At 36.6% G+C, this 2,223-nt stretch overlaps 1 protein-coding gene across 1 annotated transcript; it reads right to left on the bottom strand.

The window, feature by feature from the left end:
- Positions 1-633: 633 nt before the first annotated feature.
- Positions 634-1,896, bottom strand: LOC123212707 (uncharacterized protein At4g19900-like). The gene has a single exon (XM_044631889.1). The coding sequence runs from the start codon at positions 1,894-1,896 to the stop codon at positions 634-636; it is 1,263 nt and encodes a 420-aa protein (XP_044487824.1).
- Between the last annotated feature and the right edge of the window lie 327 nt (positions 1,897-2,223).

Genomic DNA, 2,223 nt, shown 5'->3' with positions numbered 1-2,223 from the left:
AAAAACGCAAAGCTAATGCATTTTTAATCACCACCGACTAACCCTGGTTATAAACCAAGGTTGTAAAAATCTTGCCTACAGAATGACTAAAACACCCTTTGTACTCAAAAACAACACATATTACAATATTGCCCTTATAGTTTAAGACACATAATTCACATATTACAATGGCAACCAATTGTTTATAATCTAGAATCCTAAATTTGGTTTGGTTTAGTTCAATTTATAATTTTCTTTAAACTGAAAATTTAGTTCAGTTTGAATTATTGTCTAACCAATTTTAAACACCTCTATTCAACAATACTCATAATTTGATTTCTCCTCTCTTTATTGTTTTTTTTTTTTTTTTCCGAAATAAGGTTTTCCACGTAAATATTTTGTGTGCTATATCTGCTCAGATTTTCTTCTTATTGCTATTGGCGTTGGTTTCATGACATTTACTCTCATAGAAAGTTGCAGAAATGTAATAAACAATGTAATGCTTTCTCTTTAGCCACAATGGTTCAGTCAATAGCATTAAACACAAACGTCTCACATTTCTTTTTATTCGAGCAACATAAAAATGGTTCATGCTGATTTAATCCCTGTACTTTTACTTTCCCTGAAAGAAACTGAAAAGGAAAGCTTCAAGTTTTATGACACTTTTTGACAAATCAAACAGTGAGATGCAATTAATCTATCTATAACACTTCCCTCTTCAATCACTAATGGTCTTGATATTTGGTTCCACAAGTGTATGGCATAGCTCTCTCTGCTTAACTCAGCCACCGTATCTTCTGCCCATTTTGATTCTTCTTCCGTCGCGGGCTTCTTATACAGCCTTGATATATGTAGCCAATCTATTGGATAAAAGGCCTTTCTGGGCAAAACACTAATGTTGTAGACCGGTGAGCGTCCTGCGTCTAGTCTCTTAATAACTCTAGAAAGCAGGTACGGTCCATTTTCCCCCCAAATGTTCGGATTAAAATTTGTGGCGTATTCCTTTATGAATTGGAATAACATTGGATGCCAAATGTCAAAGATCTGTAATGCATTGTTCACTGACTTCCAATCCTGAGAGGCTTCGTCTGTAATTTGAACACCAACCGCATTCCTCAAGCCTTCGAAATTTTTCAAAACTATGAAATCTGTATCCAAGTAAACTCCCCCATACTTGTATAATACAGCCATCCGAATCAGATCAGAAAGATGAATGGTAAAAGAAACAATACCAGGATCCAATTTTCCGTTCTTTACGTCTTCAAGCCAAGCTTCAGCTGGCGTGTTCTTGACCAAAAAAGGCACATCAGGTGTGACTGCAATAACTTTAAGCCCGCGATCAAGGAATGGTTTCAAGATTTTGTAACCGCGCTTTGTGTCCAGGAATTTTGATAAAATCATCAAGCATGCTTGAGGGTTGGACTTTAACAGAGAGTCTGCGCTCAAAAATTCTCTGGATCCAAACTTCCCTGCTGGAGAAAGCCAAACCATGAAGAATTGAATTGTACACTGTTGGTTAAAAAATTCCTGAACACGACCGTTGAATTCCCGACCCGAATCGTTTGATTTAAGAATTTCAAGTTCCGGGACTGTTCTCTGGATCCATTTCCTTTTCTCTTCTCCTCTCAAATTGGGAGGAGGAATCATAGGATCGGGCTTCTCACTTTCTTCTTCTTCTTCTTTAATTGCTTGCTTGTTAAGCAATGGCCTGGACGCCGTGGTGTTTGCTTTACTCTTTTCTGGTGCTTCAGAGACATCACCTGCATTATGGGAAGCTGTGTAAATCTGACAAGCTGTAATATCGACATGGTTGGCAGAATCATAAAAGCTGAAGCCCCTTGTGTAGATTACAAAAGCTATGGCAGCAAATGAAATAACAAAGCAGATTGGCGATTTGGCAGCTTTCCAGTTCAACATTTTCTCTGAGAACAGGAAAAGGTCAATCAAACGAGAGATTCAGCAATGCTTTTAATTTATGCATCCGTTGACATTTAAACCCGAAAAAAGATTGAATTATTGCCTACAATATAAGGATTCATGTGGCTTCTGAGTTGAGTAATATAGAAAGAGCCATTACTTAAGTAGAACACCTCTACTGACTAACCACATGCCCTTCCTTTCTTTTAGTGCATATAATAATTCTAAAACTTTTACTACCAATCCCAATGATCTCAAACTCATGCTATTAATTATTAAATATAAAATTCAAATTACAGTTAATCCAAATCTATTTTGATCAAGTGG

This window comes from Mangifera indica, chromosome 1, assembly GCF_011075055.1.
Source record: "Mangifera indica cultivar Alphonso chromosome 1, CATAS_Mindica_2.1, whole genome shotgun sequence".
Lineage (NCBI taxonomy): Eukaryota > Viridiplantae > Streptophyta > Magnoliopsida > Sapindales > Anacardiaceae > Mangifera > Mangifera indica.
This window is presented reverse-complemented; position numbering and strand designations above follow the sequence as displayed.